We start from the raw sequence: 20,205 nt of genomic DNA, 5'->3' as shown, positions 1-20,205 counted from the left end.
GCCTTACTCAACGCTCTGACCATCTGAGACACAAAACATATGGAGAGCCTGAGTGTGATCTCTGACTGTACGTGTGTGTTTGTGTGCACGTGTGTGAGTGTGTGTGTGTGTGTGTGTGGGTGTGAATGTGTGTGAGATGCAATCCTGATGGTGAACACAGATGCACAGCCAGACCCATGATAGGGACCTGAATCAGAAGCTGTGGTCACCACCGCCCACCTCCACCTCCCCCCTAAAGGAAGACCTTTGCGGGCGGCGCTCACGAGTGCAAAGGTAACGCAGAGATAAGTCAGTCTGCCTGGTCAGGCATCCAGGGGAAATGATCCAGACATGACTCCAGCTGCAAGCAGAGGAAATACCCCAGAGTAATGTGACACATTACTCTCTCTCTCCAACACAGAGAGTACGAGGAGGAGGAAGAGGAGGAGGAGGAGGAGGAAGATGAGAGCAAAAATACATGAAAGAAAGAAAAAGTAGAAAATCTGGAAAAGAGGAAGAAGGTGGTTAGCGATAAGAAAAGCACATCGCCATGGCCTTTGGAGAGTGAATCAGCGAAGTCTTTGAACACAAATACACAATAAATGTATCCTGGCATAAAGCAATCCAAAATATCCCTTACTTTTAGAACAAATGATCAAAAGTTTTAGGTAGAATTTCAAAGCCTGGAGTAGCTTAGTTTTCAGGCCAGTTTTCAGTACCAAAACTAACTCAGAGTTCAATTGTTTCATTTAGTCTGTATATCACATAAATCATGAAAGCTACATTTTAACTCAATAAGCTCTGAGTTTTTTCCCCTTCCAAGGCAATGCCTTGTACTCCAATTTTGGTTGGAGGTCCTAGAAATACTTTAATCCACCAATCAGCCATACATTAAGGTTTTTGTTAGTGTTTTTGAGGAGAGATTTTTGTTTTGTTTTTTCTTTAAAAAAGCATTCAAAAGGTACCTCAGTCAAATGTGCATGTAATCCAAGAATTTTGTCCATAGGGTTAAACAGAGTCTGATTCAGTTTGGAGTATTATATTATGGATTACAGTGACACCTTGTGGAGAATGTGGCACACAACATAAGATCAGGGAACTTTTCAGTAACAGGAAATGCATTTATATAATCAAAGAAATACTTATATATAGTAGTATATATATATATATATATATATATATATATATATATATATATAAAGCTATACATCAGCATTAATAGCTATACATTAGCATTAATCAACTTTAAAAATGAAACAAAGGAATCAAATTTGACCATGACAAACTTTATTTTATTTTTTTAAAAACATACAACATATATGCAAATACGTCAAATATCAAAAGAGACACACAAAATCATAAAACATGGTCATGTAAACTGTTAAATGATATAGCTTTAAGCCTTACAATAACAACTTATAAATTAAGGCACTATACAGTAGCTCTCAGCTAGTAACAGTAACTGTGATGAGGTTTTGACATTTCGACCATTTAACCTTTTATGACCAAGTGTTCTGAAATTACCCAATGTGTGTAACTGGCACTTTTAGATCTGTTGAATGACCTTACTAAGCACTATCATGTAAAGACATGGAAAAATCCAGGGTTAGAGAGACAGTCCTCTTAGGTAGCCTACTTATTGTCAGTCTTTGTGTTTGTAATTGATACAACTGACAGAGACTTGTGATAATGGAGTAAAGGACTTTGACTTTCAGTTTTTCAGTTTATTTTGATAGCCTATAGTTCAGAAGATAAGCATCTGATCTGAATGATCACATTCTTTGGAATAGTTGTACATCTTTTGTGCTGTCAAATGACCCAAAATAAAGCAGGTTGCCAGCCCTGCTTGAAATAGACTTTATACAACTGCTAACCTAAAGGCCTCCCAAAAAGGAATTAATCAGGTATCTCGTAAATAAACTCTTATCAGTGCATTTCTGTCAGATTATTTGGGGCACTTCGTGTTACAGGGGTCCCCTGAGGTGAAGAGTCCATACACGCTGACCAAAGGGAACATGGACATGGCACCAAGCATGGAGCCTAGCTGCACTACAGCTCCACACCACACGAGGGCGCTGTGGCCCTCGTCTCGCAGAATGATGCCAATGATCACCTTCACATAGGAGAGAGTGAGGACAAACAGTATCCATGTAATGACCTGCAACAGACAGGGAGATAAACATCAACAATCTATGTCATTATACTTGGCCCTTTCCATTACTCGTAAATCATTGTACGCCCACCCGTACACCATCTTGTGTTACACTTACAATAGCTCACTGTTGAAATTACATTTAAATGATAACTCTTAGTTTGCTCTAAATTTGCAAGCCCTTCTCAGTGACCTAGTGTAAGACTGGAATATTGTTAGCAACAGTTTTGCCTCCTGGGAAATTAACCATTTAACTTGGTTTTTCACTTGTCTTTACTGTCAGCTGAACTGTAGACACAGTTTAACTGAACTTGAAATATTTGAAAGTTGAAATAACTGAACTAATGTTATTTATTAGGGTAAGGCTATCTGCACCCCTGGTACAATTAGCAGTGTATGCTATTTGTACCCCGGTACATACAGCAATGTGTTCTATTAATACCCTGTCTGGTACAAATATCAGTGTATGCTATATGCACCCCTGTGCATTCACTCTGGCATATTGATCACACAATGTATATATAAAAAAAAAAAACGAGCAACATGTCGCAGGGTGTGAATAGCTCAGCTGTGTAATAGACACTCTGAAAAAGATATGCTGTTTATATTGATGTATAGTTAGAAGTGGATGCTATTCGTATTCATACCCTGGTGTATAACGTAATGTAGCCTATGCTATTTATACCCTGGTGTGTGAACTAGGTAATTGTTGCAATGAGAACCAATTTCTTGTTCATATTGAGCACCAATTCTCTCCAGAGACGTTTGTAGGCTACACTTGCGCACTCTGCCTAAACGCATCATGCGGGAATTGAACCCGTACTAAAACATGTCTGTGACCACTGCACTATCTACTTCCACAACTTGAGGTGTGTTTGCAGGTAAATTTATAGTTTATAGGCCTGAGCGTCATATTCATGAAATCTTTGTTAACTAACAAACTGACGGTTGTAGCCTATGTTATGGTTATGGTTATGGTTATGGATTTAGCAGACGCCTTTGTCCAAAGCGACATATAAATACAAAACAACATAATAATATTTAAAAATGAACAGGGAACAGATTAAAATCTAGGTCAAATATAGTAAGGAGAATAGTTGTAGTACACAATAATATCAATTCAATCAATAGCCTAATAAAAAAAGCAATGTAAAAAAGGGGAAAGGCAATAATAAAACAATAATGTCAATTCAATCAATAATATAAAACAATAACATGCTAAGACTACATTAAGGAGAATATCAATAATAAACAATAATGTCAAATTAATTAACAGCCCAATTAAAATAAAACAACATTATATAAACCATAACACATAAGCGCTTAAACAACTAAGTATATGTTGAATAGGAATGTCTTTAGACCCCTCTTAAACGACCCAAAAATACCACAGGAACGGAGAGCACTGGGCAGTTCATTCCACCAACATGGAACCACTGAAGAAAAGAGTCTGGAATTAGACCCAGTTTTTATGACTGGTCGACACAACATACGCTCACCAGAAGACCGCAGTGGGCGGTTGGGGATGTAAGGCTTGATTATTGAATTAAAATAACTAGGAGCAGATCTAGTTAGTGTCCTATAGGCCAAAGTGAGAGATTTAAATTTAATTCTGGCTACTATAGGGAGCCAATGGAGAGTAACTAGGAGAGGAGTTACATGTGTCCTCTTTGGCTGATTGAAGACCAGGCGTGCTCCAGCATTTTGAATCAGCTGTAATGATCTTGTTACACAAGCGGGTAAGCCAGCTAATAGTGAATTACAATAGTCCACCTTAGAGATGACCATGGTCTGAACAAGAAGTTGTGTGGAATCTTGTGTCAGATAAGGTCTGATCTTCCTAATGTTGTAAAGCATAAACCGGCATGATTTTGCAATAGAAGCTATATGCTCAGAGAAGTTAAGTCGGTCATCAATTACAACGCCCAAGTTTCGTGCCGATCTAGTTGGGGTCAGTGAAGTTGAGTCAAGCTGGATGTTAATCTGTTGGGGAATAGCTGTTTTAGCTGGAAACACCAAAAACTCTGTTTTTGAGAGATTAAGCTGAAGGTGCCGATCTTTCATCCAGGCTGAAATATCCTTAAGGCATGCAGAAATCCGGTGGGAAACACTAGAGTCATCAGGTGGGAAAGACAGGTAAAGTTGAGTGTCGTCTGCATAACAGTGATAGTCAAATCCATGGGAGCGAATGGTATCACCTAAGGAAGTGGTGTAAATAGAGAAAAGCAAGGGTCCTAATACTGATCCCTGAGGCACACCTGTGGTGAGGGCATGAGACTTAGATACCTGTCCCTGCCAAGACACGTTGAAAGAACGCCCTTTAAGGTAAGATTCAAACCAGTCAAGAGCTTTTCCAGAAATTCCCAGTTCAGATAGTATAGATAGGAGAATGTCATGGTTAACAGTATCAAAGGCTGCAGATAAATCTAGTAGAATTAATACTGATGACTGAGCAGAGGACTTAGCTACTCTCAATGCTTCAGTCACAGACAGAAGAGCAGTTTCAGTAGAATGACCACTCTTGAAACCAGACTGCATAGGGTCTAGTAGATTATTCTGATGAAGAAAGTCACAAACTTGCTTGAAGACCACTTTCTCCAAAACCTTTGACAAGAAAGGAAGAAGGGAGACAGGTCTGTAGTTCTTCACCTCAGTTGGATTAAGTGTACTTTTCTATGTGTTCACTGATCGAAGATTATGAAGATAAAACACAACTTTTCAATCTAAAACTTAATTTGAACAGATATTAGTGCCGAAGCCTTTCAGAATTCTTCACTTTCTACTGACGAAAAAAGGAATATCCGCCATGACTTTTTGTGCCCCTGAGCAACGTCTTTTTGTTGTTATGTCACAGGGTGTGAATAGCTCAGCTGTGTGGCCAAGGCTATTCCTACCAGGGGTGGAAATAGACACTCCGTATTTATTACTAACTATTTTGATGACAGACTTTTTGTTGGATCTCATATTGTCTTAAATAGAGACTTACAATCAGTGCTGTTCCTGAGGGAGTGTCGACCAGCAGTGGACAGGGGCTGAGGGCAGCCATGGCCATGATGTACGCCCCAAAGCCTGTGCCAGTCAGTGTAAGGAATGTCATCAGGACCAGAGACCTGAGCCACATCCAGGGACACACACACAGAGACAAATAGAGGAGGAAACCACAGGGGAAATAGTAAGCCATTAATGTTTCTGCTAATCACCCAAACAGATTAGCGCCAGACACTCATATTAAGGCCACTGTGGACGACTGAATGTAAAGAGTACAGTTTATACCTGATGGGAACAAACATGGCGATGAAGCAGGCAACTGGGTTGGCCACAGCTGCCATGGTGGCTGCAAGGTGATAAGCCTGGTTCCCGTATGGCAGGCAGGAGTAGGACTGGACCGATGGCAGCACGGCGTTGGTCAGCGCATTCACCCAGGCCAGCACCATGAAGATGAAGGCCACCTCGAGCTGACTGTAGGTCCCCTTCCCGAAGCTGCTCCGCGGCTCCACCTTTTGGTCATCGTCCAGGTGGCCCAGCATGGGCTTCTGCTCCGGGGTAGGATTCTGGAGGCCCAGCCGCATGTCGCCCTTCTCTCCGCCGCCGACCCCCGCCGCTGGCCCACCGAGGTAGCGCTGGCTCTGCTGCTCTCTGACCACGGCCGGGTGGAGGTTGAGCAGCAGGAAGGCGCCCAGGCACACCACCATCATGACGCTGAGGAACAGGAAGAAAGTCTGCGCCGAGAAGTTGGCCGGCTGGTAGTGCGCCTTGAGCTCCCCAGAGCCCCCGCTTGACGTGTTCCCCGCCTGGGAGCCGTTGCCCTGCAGCGCCCCCTGGGTGGCGTTGTGGCATTGCACTATCCCCACGCCCTGGATGAGCGCCACCAACGCAGGCACCAGCCCGCTCAGGCCCTCACCCGTGAAATACGTGGTCAGGTACTGGGGCGGCAGGCGCATCATGAAGGGCAGGAAGGTGACCGAGGACGTGCAGTCCACCACCGACAGCAGGAAGCTGAGCACCAGCAGCGCCACGCTGTGTTCGCCGTCGCCCACAAACATCCTGTGCCTCCACAGGAACGCCAGCAGGAAGGTGGCCAGCACACCCAGCCCCACGATGCTGTAGATGACCGGCCGCTCATCCAGGGCACCGGGCTTGAAGCGGTGCATGAGGGTGACGAACAGGGGCCCGATGTTGGCCATCTGGATGATGACCGTGAGGTAAGAGGGCAGTAACCAGCCCTCGGGGATGTCCTTGACTATCAAAGGCAACTCCACCCACATGCCGTTGATGGCTACCCATGAGCCAATGCCAAACAGGCACGCCAGCACGTGCGTCAGAAGAGCCATGTTGCAATGTTATTGTTTCTTAAAGCTTAGGCACTCTCTGTTATGAATCTGAAACATGGAAAGGAAAAGTGTTTTGTAAGCAACAGTAACCATTACCAGTTTTATGTGCGTATGACATGTTTAATATGTAATCAAAGACATTATACCAATATAAACTAATCTAGTTATGTAGACTGGTTGCATTTGACAATATTTGCATAACATTGAAATTACAAAAATATGACTGTACAATACTCGTTTTCTGACATTTGAAGACAGACTTATAACCATCCACCAATGTTCAAACTGTGACATGTCTCTATGGCACATTTGTCCATTAGCTGCAAATCATGCTCATCAGCAGAACTAAAGGAAAGCTGGGAGTGTGTGGGTCAGACAGAGGTGATGTGACCTTTCGCACACAAACACACTGCTCTAGTGCCGGCCGGCCACACTGCCTTCTGCCCCCAACAGCCAGAGAGCGACCCAGCTGGCTCAAAATAAATACAACACATACTGTACCACAGCCTCTGTGCACACACAATACATGGGCATCTGCCTCCTCGATTATTCACTTCTTGATTTGAGTTTGACTTCCATACATTGCACTCTCAAGCAGTATTTTGTACTTCACTTTCTTTAGATTTGCCACTACTGTTGTTGTCCCACATCATAATCTAATTAGGTCAAAGCAAGTAAATCCATTAGAGAATGTAGGCATGGTATTAAAGAAACAGTTCCCCAAGCACCATGAAGATTTATGTCCCTGTTCATACACTCACACAGATCCTACCTCGAGTCGACGGTTCCTACCTCTGGGCTGTCCCCTGGGTAATATGTCTCTCCATTGTAGTTAGTGCATTTTCACGGTTACATCAGCTAGTGTGTGTGCGTGTGAAGAGCCTGATCTCCCTCCCCCATTCCTCTCTTATTCTCAGTCAGCCCTTCCCTTCCGTGTGTGTGTGTGTGTGTGTGTGTGTGCACCTGACCATGTGCGTAGGCACTACGCAGGCGTGAGCTTCCTGGTCTGTCCTACACTGGCCGGCCGGCAGCACAGTTTACTTTTCAAAGGCAGTCAGCCATGTGCTCCCCCTCTCTCTCTCTCTCTCTCCCTCCCCCTCTCATCCTCTGCTTCCCGGTTTGTAGTTTCAGCCAGTGAGGAGCCGGTGTGCAGGGGGAGGAGACCCGAGTCTGCCCCCCTCCCCCTCCCTCCAGCCCCCCCAGCCTTATTACACAGGCGACCTTGAGCCAGCCCTCCACAAGCAGGAAGCTCGGGGTCCCATCTGACACAGAGGCAGGCAACTGCTGAGCATGCCCATACAGCACAGATATAACTTCATCAGGAAGGGGGTTCTGTTCTTTAATGTGGTCAATAAATTATCTGGGCAAAAGGCCTGCCAGCCAGACTGTTTATTTACAGCAGGTTTATTTGACTGTATGTTGTATGTTTGCTGAATGTCACTTTTGACTTTTTGAACTGTTGAGAATCCTACAGACTTCGCTGTTGAGTTGACATTGCTCAGGAAAGCACTGATAGATTCTATACATGTCACAGTCTTTAACAAACTCTTTTAGCAATGGGGTGAATAGCACAATCTGTAACTATGTGCCCCACGTCCTCTGAAGAAATTTAGATTTGTATTGAATAGAAAAGTCTATTTATGCCAGGACACAAATGACACCGATTGGACACACACACACACACACACACACACACACACACCAACATATCCACACATGTTCATGCATACGCAAACATAAACACAAACAGGTGCTTTTAAATTGTTTGACCTTTAACGTCCTAGCAATTGTATAATGCATGTCTGTAATGTACCGATATGGTACAAAACATAGTGTATGGGACAAATGGCTTTACAGTATTTTCTTGAAAGCCTGGTAAATGTGTCATAATGGCTAAAGAACATCATACCATAATACTTTTCTTTTATCCTACATTATATAATTTTACCAATTATAGAAATCATAAAGACATCCATTTATCTACAGAAAGGCAACGTGGCTTAGAGAAAATTCATTTTAAATCCTGTGAGGTATTTCATATTAGGTAATATGGGGTCAGTAGGGTTTTGTTGCTGTCTCGTCCACTGAGCTGTTTAAACATTCCCACACAGACAGAGTAGAGGTTCTCCACTAACAGCTCTATGTGCGCTAGTACCCAACATATCCTCTCCTCCAACATTCACTTAGTATTATCAAAGTAACCAACAACACAGAATTCATTATCATAAAATCTGTTTGTTATTTACATTTGCATTAAATCTGAGACTTTGAGAATGGCATTTTCTTGCAAGTGCAGAATAGAATAATACGCCAAAAGGAGATTATGTGTTGAGCAAGTTCCTTTAGAAAATAACATTTTCATTTATTATACTTATGGGCTCGGATGGGTCTTGGTTAGCCAGGGTTCACCTGGGTTAACCATCTAATGTGCACATATTTCAGTCACAGGAATTCTCTGCACGTTTTATTATGAGAAAAGTCATTCGAACATGAATGTGGTAGGTAGGAGTTAGAAACCTACTGTAACACTGGTAAACTGATAGCTGCTGCTTACCTGAGGTGGTGGAGTAGCACCCCGTGGGTGCTGTGTCCACGCGGGAGTGCTGAGGTGTGTGTTTGAAGAATTCAGGATGAGCTGCACTGAGCTGTTCAAGGATGAGCTGCACTGAGCTGTTCAAGGATGAGCTGCACTGACTCTGAGCTGATCTCTCCCTATCAGCTCGGCCTTGCTCTGTTGCTGTGTGTTAAATAACAGTGTGCAGACACACACACACACACACCTCTCCTTTCCCTATCTAATACTCTCTCACTCTCTACTACACACACACACACTCACGTGACCAGGGGTTCACTGAGGGTATTGGTTCAGAGAGGTGAAGGAGAGTAGGAGTATAAAGTCCTATCTCAGGGAGATGCCAGGGCTAGAGGGTGTAAAGGGGGGGTGTTGGGGGTAGCAGCCAGGGTTATAACCCAGCAGCCAAGTGGGCTGGGGGTGTGCTCTGTTAAGCCAACCAAAGGGCTTTCGACAGCAGCCAGAGAGAGGGGGTGCGGTGCCTTTTGTTCGGGATAAATTCCACGTTAAATTGAATAAGGCGAACGGCTCTGGCCTGTGACATAAGGTTTTTTTGTGTGTCAATTTCATAACAATTTCATAACATTTTACTTAAGCGCCACATGACAAACCTCCTGTCATTTGACTAGAATATGGAAAAAGATGAAGCTATTTAACTGTGTTGTCAGTCATCCACACCAGGGGTTTGCTGATATTCAACATCTATCTGTGGAATATCAGCAACATTTATACATCCTTAGTAGATTCATGTGGATCCTTGTTTTAGTATCTTTAGTATCTTGTACTGTTCATTTTAGTCATGTGGATTTGTTTTTCATCATCCTGTTTATGTTGTTGTGTGTGGTGTCTTGGGACCTTGAATTTCCCCTTGGGGATCAATAAAGTATCTATCTATCTATCTATCTATGAAATGGCAAGGAGACATCAATTGAAATGATGTAAATGATCCACATAATACAAAATTTACTCGGTTTTTCACTCTGTTGCATGATTTGCTTTGCTGAAATGATTCAAGTGGATGTGTGTTGAGTGCCAGCTGCTTGCTGTGAAGACCTTCAGGAACACAAAGCTGCACGGGGTCTTTCTGAAGTTCACCCCACCCCATGCATACACAGTGGCTGCCGCATTCTTGGCTGTTTTCGATTGTTTTCAGTTGTATTTTTACTGAAAAGGGTAGCAAATCTACTCTGAATAAACTCATACACTCTGAAATAGTGTTTAAAGTTTTACAAGTAGGAAATTCACCATGTTGTTAAGAGAACAAGTTGGGACATCATACCTTGAAATCCTGACACAAACTGAGCAATTCTTGAGCCAACATTCCTCTTTTATGTTTAGTCTGAAGAGCTCATCTAAATAGACATGTCCAGTGAACCAGCAGGCTTCTGAACTAAGGGAATGATTTCAGTGGCATAGTTGTTCAAGACAATGTCAATGTCCAGGAAATAAACTGATACCAAGAAATACAGAAAAAGTATATAGTGTACATTTTGAAAACATAATTAATACAGTGAACACATCCATTTTGTTGGTCCAAATAGAACAGTGAGACTTGCACCAAGACATGCACCTTCTCAGATGAAACATTACAATATTTACAGTAACATTAAGACATGTTTATGTTATTTCATGTCACAGAAAAAAACTCAATATTGCATTGTTTTATTCGCTACCTACTACAACTTGCGGAAATGTTTGCAGGAGGGCATGTGATCCAAACCAAATGGGTATGGGAGCCTAAACACAAGAGACTATTGTGACTTAACCTTGGGTGAAAGCAAATTTCCCATTACATGTCACATCTGTAAAAAAAAACATCTGCAAAAAAAAACAACATTTTGTCCTCTGCCAACCCTCTGTGTTGGAAATGTTTTGAAACAAATGTTTTCAATGAAAAACAAATAAATGAAAAACAAACATTGATGTTTATTTAAACCAATATGATTCAAAACCAGGCTTCAATATTATCCAAATGATTTTAAGGGTAAAGATCATTACCACACACTGGTGTAATATTGTTTATTCAAAGCAAAAACTTATTTTGCTGTGAGGTTCCATAAGTTTGACAGTGATTTGCGGTAATGCTCTTTACTCGTGAATTCTGATATCACGGCATATCACCAGCACCTGGGTTCCGAAAACAGCCAGTGCAAAGGCATTTTACCTTATTAATTATCCACATGATGTTGTGTTTAAGATTCTGAAGTAAGCAACTTCTTATTAGTTTTCATACAAGAGGAAGGCTACACTTCCTTAAGAACAAATAGAAGTCACACTGCTAAGTAAAATCCAGTGTTATATCAAAAAGGTTTATTTTACAAGGAACACACACACAATTGTAATTAGTAACATTCGCCTATGATCACTTGAAAACAGATACCCAGTCGAAAGCTTAATAGGAATATGTTACAGATACAGTACACAGATATAGAGTGCATAGCAGTGGAGTTTTGCAGTGTTGTTACTTACAGTAGCACTAAAATTCCCAACATTCATGAAGAATGAAGTGACCATGGACTGAGAGATGAGGAAAATACTCATCACAAAAACAAAACAGTGTGTATGTTTCAAATCCTTTATCTTCTTAGATAAAACGGTATCTGTATACTACAAACAAAAAAAGAAGACAATTTATAAATACTATTCACTTTGATCTGAACAGGTCTACGTCCAGTCCGTGAACAGTTAACCAAGTCACAGTAGTTACATAATCATATCCCACACACACATCATAATGCAAACATAGCTGTTCACAGTTCAGTTTAAGGCAGGTTTGAACGTCATTGGAGGCTGAATGTACTGCAGTGGTGAGAGTGGTGAACGAGTGCCGTCTTTTGGTTTGGAAACACAGGTAGAGAGTGTGACTGCCTGGCATATAGCGCTGAGGATACGTACAGTGTGAGTCCCACGGACAGACGTGTGTGTGTGTGTGGGTGTGTGTGTGTGTGTGTGTGTGTGTGTGTGTGTGTGTGTGTGAGAGAGAGAGAGAGAGAGTCTTCACACTTGACGATGTGTCATATAGTGAAATATGGAGAGTTAGCCTTAATAGAAGCAAATTAAATGGTATTCAGTCATTAAAAAAAATGAAAGAACTGTAACTAAAACATGTTGCTACAGATCTAGACCGGCAGTCAGCTGACAGTCAGATGTGGCTGAAGTGAGAGAAGGAAGCATACGGAAAGTGCAAAAATCTTATGCTCATTTCAGGCAAGCACCCATCCATTGGCCCAGTCAGTGACACTGAGGAGGAAAATGAGCAAATACTCTTTTTTAAGTGTGTTTTCTAAGCCTTCCAAGGTCCCAAGAACAAAAAGATGAGAGGACATCAACAAACCTGAGGAAGTTCTACAAAAGAGTACAGATCAACTCCAACCATAAGAATCACTTTCACCGTCAACATCAAAACTGCTATAAACATGAATTACAAAGGACATCAGTGTAGCAATGCTCACAGGGCATCATTCAGTTTAGTCTCTGAGCATTACCACCAATTTGTCATAGCTCATGAACTCTTCTACTCAAAAGGGAATGAAAGTGAGCACATAATATTTCCAGTTGTATCACTTGTGCACATACAGGCAGACACACACACATAGATAAACACACACACACACACACACACACACACACACACACACACACACACACACACAGAGAAGCTTGAGTAACCCGCGGTGTTTATAAAAACCACAGGGAGGACAGAGTTTTGAGTGTCTTTGAGAAGATATGTTGAATTCATCAAAATATTTTGCCTCACCACAGGACCACTGAGGGGGAAACCATGGTTGTCCACAACACAGATCTGATATCAGAATCACGCTACATAATCTACAGTGTGGTTTTGACCCGAAGCAACATGCGACAAGGACCCCATGCAATACATTCCACTAATGACGCATTTCACAATTCCAGGATACTGTGTAGCCCCTGCAGGAGACCAAGACTGGAGCGTCACATCCACGGCTGACGGGAGGGAGAGAGGGTAATTCTGTTAATTCCAGTTCAAATAAAAACCCTAGCCAGATGTTCGTGAACATCAGGCCAGGCCCACAGACGAGAAAAGAAAACAAAAAAAAATTGCAGAAACGAGAAGCAGTGACTCAATGTGTGGTCCACTGCCTGGCTTCTCGGTAGAAATCTGCATCATGTGGTGGGATCCGGGAGGTTGAGGTTAACAGTGAGCTTTAGGGGGGAAAAAATCTGTTGGCTCTGTTAGGCTCATAGGTCATTCAGGCCTTTTCCCTTTTGGTCTCTTGCGTCTTGTGTAGTGGCCCCAGCTACTGAGGCAGTGCTGTGTGGCATGGCCTCTTGGTCACTGTGGTGGTAATGGTTGGGGTGGGGTTAGAGGGCCTCATGTTGGAGGTCTCTCAGCTTCATCTGAAAGAGTCAAGTTTAAGATTATAACATCTTCATCTCTGAACACTTAAGGCACTATAACCCAGAATCTGAACAGAGAAGACTTTGGCTGGCACAAAGTTCTTTACATCTGATTAATACTTAAGTTTCAGTGTGGTCACTGAACTGTTATTAATATGAGCAGATGGATTTGAAAGAATTCAGATGGTGGTGGTTTTTATCATGAAGATTTTTGATCCAGTAAGAGCACATGTAAGAGGTGCTATGGCTGTCACATGAAGCATACTGTAGATTATAGGAGACTAAAATGGACTGAAACATTAGTCGTCAGCTCAAATGAAAATGGCACTGGTTTGTATTCTTTCATATTATGGTGCTAATATCTATAAAAAATACACATACAGCCTCCTAAACTGATGACACATGGAGCAACTTTTTGAGGAATGTTGCTGGGCAATGTTCCACATTATTGTGGTTCTGCCATGTTCCCACTGATATTGGGCAACAATTTCTTTTCTGTAGAACTTTGTTCATCAGTAGGCAGATCGTCACGATCATCCGATCATCCGATCAGCATAAATGGAACTGGTTATGTGGTTGCCTGACAACATTGCTCAAAAAGGTGCCTCACTCAATTAATTCAGAACAATGATCTGACAATCTGATCTGGAATCAATTCAGAACTACCACAGACTCCTGCCTGACAGACAGAGCACGAACCTGAGGGTGAGAGTGAGTCATCATCCCCTGCAGAGGGGAATGACATCTCTGTTCCCAGAGCCGCGATGGAGCTCCTGGGTCGGACGCAGCGGTCGCCAGAGAAACTCCTCCGCAGCAGAGTCTGCAAGACGCCCAGCAGGCAAATAATGTTAGCGTGTTACGACTTCGGCTGTGACACCACACACAATGGGAGCTCCACAAAGTCACGGGGCAGAATAATTGGAAACAAAGATGCATAAGTCTTGATGCGCGAGACAGAAGGTGGAAAAACCTGACAGTCAGAGACACCTTTACAGGTTCCCTCGGTGAACAAGTGACAGCGTAACTCGCAACGAGTGGAAAATGGTCTTTCCTGCCCAAAACTCTGGCGGATTCATGACTGAGCCACAACAAGGCAAAAGTCAAGTCAATAAAACAATGTTTTCTCTGAACTGAAGCATGAAGGAGTTTGGCCAGTTTAGCGTCTTGGAGGAGGGAGTAGCCACGCCAGATCCCTAAGCAGCTACCGATCTTGGTATGGCATTAATTAAAGCTCTAGGTAGATACAAGTCATTGTGGAAATACGATTGAGGCACAATATGTTCATATATTATCCCGAAAATTCACAATTAAACAGGTTGTTAAACATGATCATGTATCATAATAACAATAATCATAATAACAATATTATAGCACTAGAACACAACAAAATAACAATATATTATCACATATAAAACAACAATAGATGATCATATGGTATGATAATAGGCTAGCGTGCAGTAGCCTGGAAAGTTGTGGGTTCAATAACCGGCTTCCACCGTTGTGCCCTTGAGCAAGTCACTTAACCCCAAGTTCCTCTGGGGACAGTGGCCCTTGTAATATAACTGACATATGCAAGTCGATTTGGATAAAATGTGTCCAAATGTGCACTAAGTAACTACAGTATATGTAATCATAATAAGACTAGTGTTGTGGAAGGGTTGGGAGGCTGCGGTGCGGTGCGCTGTGCTCACCTTGCGTGTGAGGGGGCTGGTGGGGGCTGAGGCACTGCTGTAGAGGCTGAGGCTGGAGTTGGAGCGGCTCACCGTTAGCCCTTTAGAGCCCTGTCTGAGGCCCGACGTGTCGAACGAGTCCGGGGACAGATACTTCTCCTTGATCTTCAGGTTGGTCCGCCCTTTCACTGTGGAGTCCAGAGTAGGATGTACAGTAAATGGCTTATTAAAGGCCGTAGCCATGGAGTCATGGAGTTTTTTTTTTTTTTTTTTTGGGGGGGGTTCCTGCCATTCTATTATATGTACAAATCCATGAACACATGGGGTGATATGTTTATATGATTTCTTTTAAACAATGTCTAATAATACTGTTGTTCTCATTTCTGTGTTCATCTTATGTGATTACCGGTATGTAAACAATATTCCAGTGTTCAATGTATTCTAGATAACAATAGTTTGTAGTAGCTAGTACTAGTTAAGCACTACCCTAGTTCAACTTAAAGAGAGCACTGATCAAATGCTACAGGAGTGGAAGGGTAGAGAGAGAAGGCAGTGCGTAATTTCTCAGAAATAATGACCAATCTGTACTTAATCTTTTTTCAATTGGTATTTCATTATTCCATGGTATTCTACAACTTTCATATACAGTAAGTGATGGCTCCAGAGAGGATTAATGTGCACGGCCAGTCAGCATTCTCTCAGCATTCCCAGCAATTTTCTGTAATCAGGTTTCTTCAATTCACCGCACTTTACTTTAATCAACTGAGATCATCTCACCTCTGCACTCCCTTTCTCTGTCAGTTATTTACCCTTTTAACATACCATTTTCCAGTTATTTACCTATTTAGCATACCATTTCCCAGTTATTTACCCATTTAGCATACTATTTCCCAGTTTGTAACATGTGATTATTTTGGACAACAGTGAGTAATACTACTTAATACTGAGTAATAATATTTTTGAATATTGGGGGGAAAATGTCCCCTTCAAAGCGTACTATGATTACAGCCTTGGGGTTATCTCATAGTTATCATGTCTCCATTTGCCTGAAGTGGGGACCACCTGATCGATGTCCTTTTATGGCACACTGCAGTATAAATAAATAGCCTACTGTACTGTACTATCCCAGAGGAAAGAAAATGTTAAAATGAGAGCTCCTCTCTTTCTCAATTGTTTCTCCTAGACAATAATGAGATCACAGTGATATAAAAATGAGATTATTGCTTTTGTCTCCCGCTTCTCAGGTTTGTCTCTGGAGCAAAAGAGTTAAGTTATCTCAGTGTAGACTCCCTTTAATATACAAATGAGATCTCATCAATATTTTAAATAATGCTCAGTGTTGTCTAATTTATACATCTCATATTTTACTCAGGCTGATCCACCAGAGAGCTCTCTCTGTAAACTCATGCAATTCTCATTTCAGATCTTTTTTGGTAAATCTCAGATTAGGCTCCATCAGTTCTGTAAAAGAGATCTCTTCACAAGCTTGAACCGTTCTCATTCTAGTCATCTCAGTTTAGTCCTTTTTTGATTTACAAAAGAGATCTCAGCAAAGGCTTATACAATACTCAGACTTGCTCAATTTATATCTCATATTTTACTCAGGCTTATCCATCAGAGAGCTCTCTAAGTGAACTAATGTAATGCTCATCCAGACCTATTTGTTTTATAAATTAGTCTGATCTGTAAGAGCTCTAGCTGTTGTACAACAATTCTCAAATGATTTTCATTGGCTTATTTGTTTTAATTGCACATATTTTCAAGTTCACATTTGCAAACAGTAGGCCTAACCATGTGATGTGACCACCACACATGACGATGCTCTGACAGACCTCTGAAGTTCGCCTACAAAAAAGCTGCCATCTATGCCCATATAAGGAGATCACCTGTTAAATTCTCGCGCAGGGAGACGACGAAATCGGAGACGCAGACGTTTTCCTGAATGCACTTTTGTCTTCAACCTTCGAGTAGATATTATAATCAATGGTACGTGAAGGCGGCACAATTTGATTTTTGCTACCCCAGAGCTAACTTGCGACTTGTTAGCAAGTTAGAGAAATCAAGTTAGACTCCAGAGGTCTATGATGGTCGGACGTGACAAACTCGCGTGCAGAAGACTCCTACCAGAAAACAGGGTTGCCAACTCTCACGCATCTGGCGTGACACTCACGCTTTCAGCACCAATCTCACGCTCTCACGCACACTCAAGAAATGTCACGCCAAATCCATTCTTTTTTTTTGCAATCCGTTCATTTTTTGTTGATGACTAGACTAGACCACAGCATTGTTTCTAAATCACAGGATACGAGTTTAAGGCATACATATGTCTAGACCAACAGCAGGTAGTTCTAATATCAGCCTACAACGTTCTCAGCGCAGTTTTCTCTGATTGTTGATTCGCTGACTGTTTAATCCGGTCCGCGACACCTTCACGGAACACGCTGCTATTTAGACATGAGGCAGACCGACATAAAGTGTGGCCGCCCATTCTTCTCTAGGAACTACTCGCGAAGTAGCCTCACAGACATCACATGAAATAACTTTTTCTCATCTTTTATAAGGTATAGCGGCTATTTGCTGCGATAAACGGTTCGCGAGAAAATTAACTTTCAAGAAATAATCATATTAGGCTACTATAGCTCTGCGCTCATTTCAATTCATATAGGAGGAATATTTCACAAACTTTTCGTTCCACACATGACAAACCGTAAACCAGAATAAACAGCAGACCTTACCGAACACAAAGGTGTAATGCAATCCCCTGTACAATAAGTCATTCCAGAGTAATCCGGTTTTGAAATGGTAGCAAATTTCTATATGGTCTCCAATTTTGGGCTTAAGTGTCTTAAAACTGAGCTCTGCTTAAATACCTACATATGTGTAAATATTAAAATCAGAGGATATACAGCTCATGGCTAAGAGTCGATGTAGCCATAATGATTTGTTTTCACAAAATGCTAAGCATGCATGTATTTAAGTGTCTTAAAAAAGTGTGCTTATATTGGTCAATGCATAATTTCATAACAGGCCAAATAGAAAATAAATGTTAAATGTTAAATATAGCCTAGACATAATATTAAAATCAGATGATGTAGGATAGTATAGAGTTAGATAAAGTTGGATGGCTCCAGAACTCACACCAGTGGATTGGGTCTTAAAGGAGCCACACCACTTTTATTACACTATAGTCTGTTGACCTTTAGATTTGTTATACTGGGCATGAAGGGCAGGCCAGTTATGAGTTCTGTCCAACATTGATGGTAGGTTTAGAAAAAAAGTCAGCACATTTTAATCATATTGCAATAATACCAATAACCGTGATCATTTTGGTCATGATTTTTCATCAAATGTTCATACTGTATCTCTAGTGGCTGGTAGACTTTGGAATCCATCAGCCACAATGGTAGGTGGAAAAAAATATTTTAGGCTATTTCCATCCCTGATACATATGTACACTCATGCACACATTCATAAGTCTCAATCTGTCCATTTCTTTCCACAAAACTCGCCAGAAGTCATCATTTAAGGGGTTATTTTTCATTTTTTTCTGCTGAGCTACCTTTTTCAGGTGGGCAGGGGGGCCCTTTTCATGTCTGTGCATGCCCAGGGGCCCAGTAGGTCAATCCTTCCATGCCACGGGGTTAACACACTGGTCTTGTTTTCAAGTGCAATCAATAATTTAATTGTACATTTTGAAGAAACGTTTCCATTCTATTAGGTTTAAAAAAAAAAAAAAAAAAACATAAATCAGGGATTATACTGTACATAGCAAAAAAGTCAGGAGACAGACATTTTTAAAATTAGGTTTAGGGAAAAATTTAACGCACACGCACTATGACTTCACAAAATCTCACTCCAGCCAAACACCCAAAGTTGGCAACCCTGAGAAAATGCAGTCTAGATTTGGCGCCCAGTGAAACCAAGTGAAACGGTGTGTGGGTATGAAGGATTGTGCAGAACTTGCCACCAGAAAACTCAGAGAAGGTACATTAACATTTTGGTAATTTGCTAACGTTCTTGCATATTTTTAGACTCAATATATCATTGAACAACCTGACGAAGCAGCACATAAAGTTAGCTAGCTAGTTAATGTTAGCTACTTGTAAGACTGGCTGTGCCGCTTGTATATAAAGCTAACATTAGACAATTTAACGTTGCTAACGTTAGCTTACTTTGCCTTATACAGCTTTAGTCTGTATGTTTTGAATGGTGTTAAGCCATGCTGTAGCCAAAATGCACGGAATTTTAAAATGTCTTTGGGATGTCAGTCAAGATGACGAAGCTAACGTTATTGCCACTGGTTTAAACTGGTTCCAGCTCAATTCCACTGAAAAGAGGCCGGCAGCTTCTTAAAAAATTGGAAGACTACGCTACGACCATCAGATCAAATTGCTGAACAAACAGCGTACCAAAATGGTAAGTATATTTTTCCCCACAATATGTTCTCACTTTTGTTTAAGTAAGGGATAAAGGACGACACGGAGGTCTGTTCATAGAAGTTATCACCCGGAGAGAATAATTTTTTCTGATTGGCTGGCGGGTGGCCTTTAATTCTGAATAACAGGACACCGTTCCATATCAATGCTTATGAATGGTAACTATAACAACCATAGTAGGACAACGGTTGCAGCGCTCTAGAATCTTTTGGTTGCAGGCTTCCCAACAATGGAATCAACTGTAAACAAGCTAACTGTCCATGCTAAAGTTGTACAACAAGCTGAACTAGTGAGCTTCTTTTTAAACAGAACCGCGTGTTTCCAGTGTTTACAGTGGCAACCGGGTGATAAGCGGGATAACGGCCTTCGAGGTGTGTCCAGTTATACGAAATTAATGAACTTGGGCAGAGGCAACTCCCCTCCACTGTGCGTCGGGGAGTTTTTGCCTATCTACAACAAGTCTGGGCAAATTATGAATTACATTTTCACGTGGGGTAACTTGTTGCAGGGCAACCATAACCGGTTCCATGTCTTCCGATTAGATGATTAATCATCAGTTTCTTGAGAACTTTAGGTTGTGGTTGGTATGAAGGAGTGTATTGTGGATGTGTGCAAACATTGTGCACGTTGCACATGGTGCAACTTCTTGCAGGGCAACCACATAACCGGTTCCATGTGTTTGAATTGG

At 41.7% G+C, this 20,205-nt stretch overlaps 1 protein-coding gene across 3 annotated transcripts; it reads right to left on the bottom strand.

Moving 5' to 3' along the window:
- Positions 1-1,264: 1,264 nt before the first annotated feature.
- Positions 1,265-7,398, bottom strand: slc52a3-2b (solute carrier family 52 member 3-2b). Of its 3 annotated transcripts, none has more exons than XM_076280314.1 (4): positions 7,235-7,398; positions 5,405-6,510; positions 5,118-5,241; positions 1,265-2,137 (listed from the first exon to the last, which is right to left on the bottom strand). In XM_076280314.1, exons 2-4 carry the CDS (start codon positions 6,460-6,462, stop codon positions 1,925-1,927), a joined length of 1,395 nt encoding a protein of 464 aa, XP_076136429.1. In that variant the 5' UTR covers positions 6,463-6,510; positions 7,235-7,398; the 3' UTR covers positions 1,265-1,924. The 3 variants fall into 3 exon arrangements, with proteins under 3 accessions (XP_076136429.1, XP_076136430.1, XP_076136432.1); XM_076280315.1 differs by having other exon boundaries at positions 7,255-7,398; XM_076280317.1 differs by lacking the exon at positions 7,235-7,398 and adding an exon at positions 6,964-7,219.
- Between the last annotated feature and the right edge of the window lie 12,807 nt (positions 7,399-20,205).

The sequence above is a fragment of the Alosa pseudoharengus genome, unplaced genomic scaffold, assembly GCF_046254945.1.
Source record: "Alosa pseudoharengus isolate Yale_2024_CS ecotype anadromous, Long Island Sound unplaced genomic scaffold, YU_APseudo_1.1 YU_APseudo_1.1_scf_12, whole genome shotgun sequence".
In the NCBI taxonomy this organism is placed as follows: Eukaryota; Metazoa; Chordata; class Actinopteri; order Clupeiformes; family Clupeidae; genus Alosa; species Alosa pseudoharengus.
The sequence above is the reverse complement of the archived record's forward strand: the minus strand, read 5'-3'. Positions and strand labels throughout refer to the sequence as shown.